Source organism: Penaeus monodon, chromosome 31 (assembly GCF_015228065.2).
Source record: "Penaeus monodon isolate SGIC_2016 chromosome 31, NSTDA_Pmon_1, whole genome shotgun sequence".
Classification (NCBI taxonomy): domain Eukaryota; kingdom Metazoa; phylum Arthropoda; class Malacostraca; order Decapoda; family Penaeidae; genus Penaeus; species Penaeus monodon.
The window spans coordinates 7751489-7752161 of NC_051416.1; the positions used below are offsets into that span (position 1 = coordinate 7751489).

Consider the following 673-nt stretch of genomic DNA (forward strand, 5'->3'; position numbering starts at 1 on the left):
CCCCCAGTGGGTTAAGAATCACTGGTATATAGTATATAGACACCCGAGCATACACACACGTACACGCACTCCCCACCCCCTCACACCCGAGGTCTACCTCTGTAATTTCGACATTACCCCCACCCCCCACCCCCACGCACAGACGATCACACATCACAGTAATGAGATGCACTTAATCTCTACGCCCCACACCTGCCCGCCTTCACCCGCCGCTCTCGCTATCCGCAGATCAGCTGCAGCGTGAGGAGCGCCGGCCGGGTCCGCAGCATCCCCGTCATCGTCCGCATCACCGACGTGAACGACAACCCGCCCGTGTTCGGTGGGCTGCCCTACGTCGTCACGGTGCCCGAGGTGAGGGCAAAGCTGCTCCGGCACCAAGTGCAACTTATTTTCTTAATCTGAGCCTTGTATAATTAGGTGATTAAATCTTAACGTTAACTTAGACTGGAAAAGAGGTTGGTAATCATATTCATTCTGCCAGTTTACGGCTAATCGCCTTTCAAATAAGCAATAAATTCGAAAGTGTTTTTATCTGTACATCTTCCATTCTAGTCGACTCCAGTTGGCTCAACCATCTTCAGGGATGTCCACGCTGAAGACAAGGATGCAGGTGACTATATTCACAAATTTATCTTTCTGACAGTTTGTCTGTACCTTTTTAATTAAGCAGCAT

The 673-nt window shown here is 50.1% G+C and overlaps 1 protein-coding gene across 2 annotated transcripts in view; it reads left to right on the forward strand.

Moving 5' to 3' along the window:
- The window catches only part of LOC119593025 (cadherin-99C-like), a 76147-nt gene that overhangs the window by 55027 nt on the left and 20447 nt on the right, over positions 1-673 (forward strand). For both annotated transcript variants that reach the window (XM_037941921.1, XM_037941922.1), the window contains exons 5-6: positions 229-351; positions 553-610. In XM_037941921.1, coding sequence (XP_037797849.1) covers positions 229-351; positions 553-610 — 181 coding nt within the window. The remainder of the gene's footprint in view (positions 1-228; positions 352-552; positions 611-673) is intronic.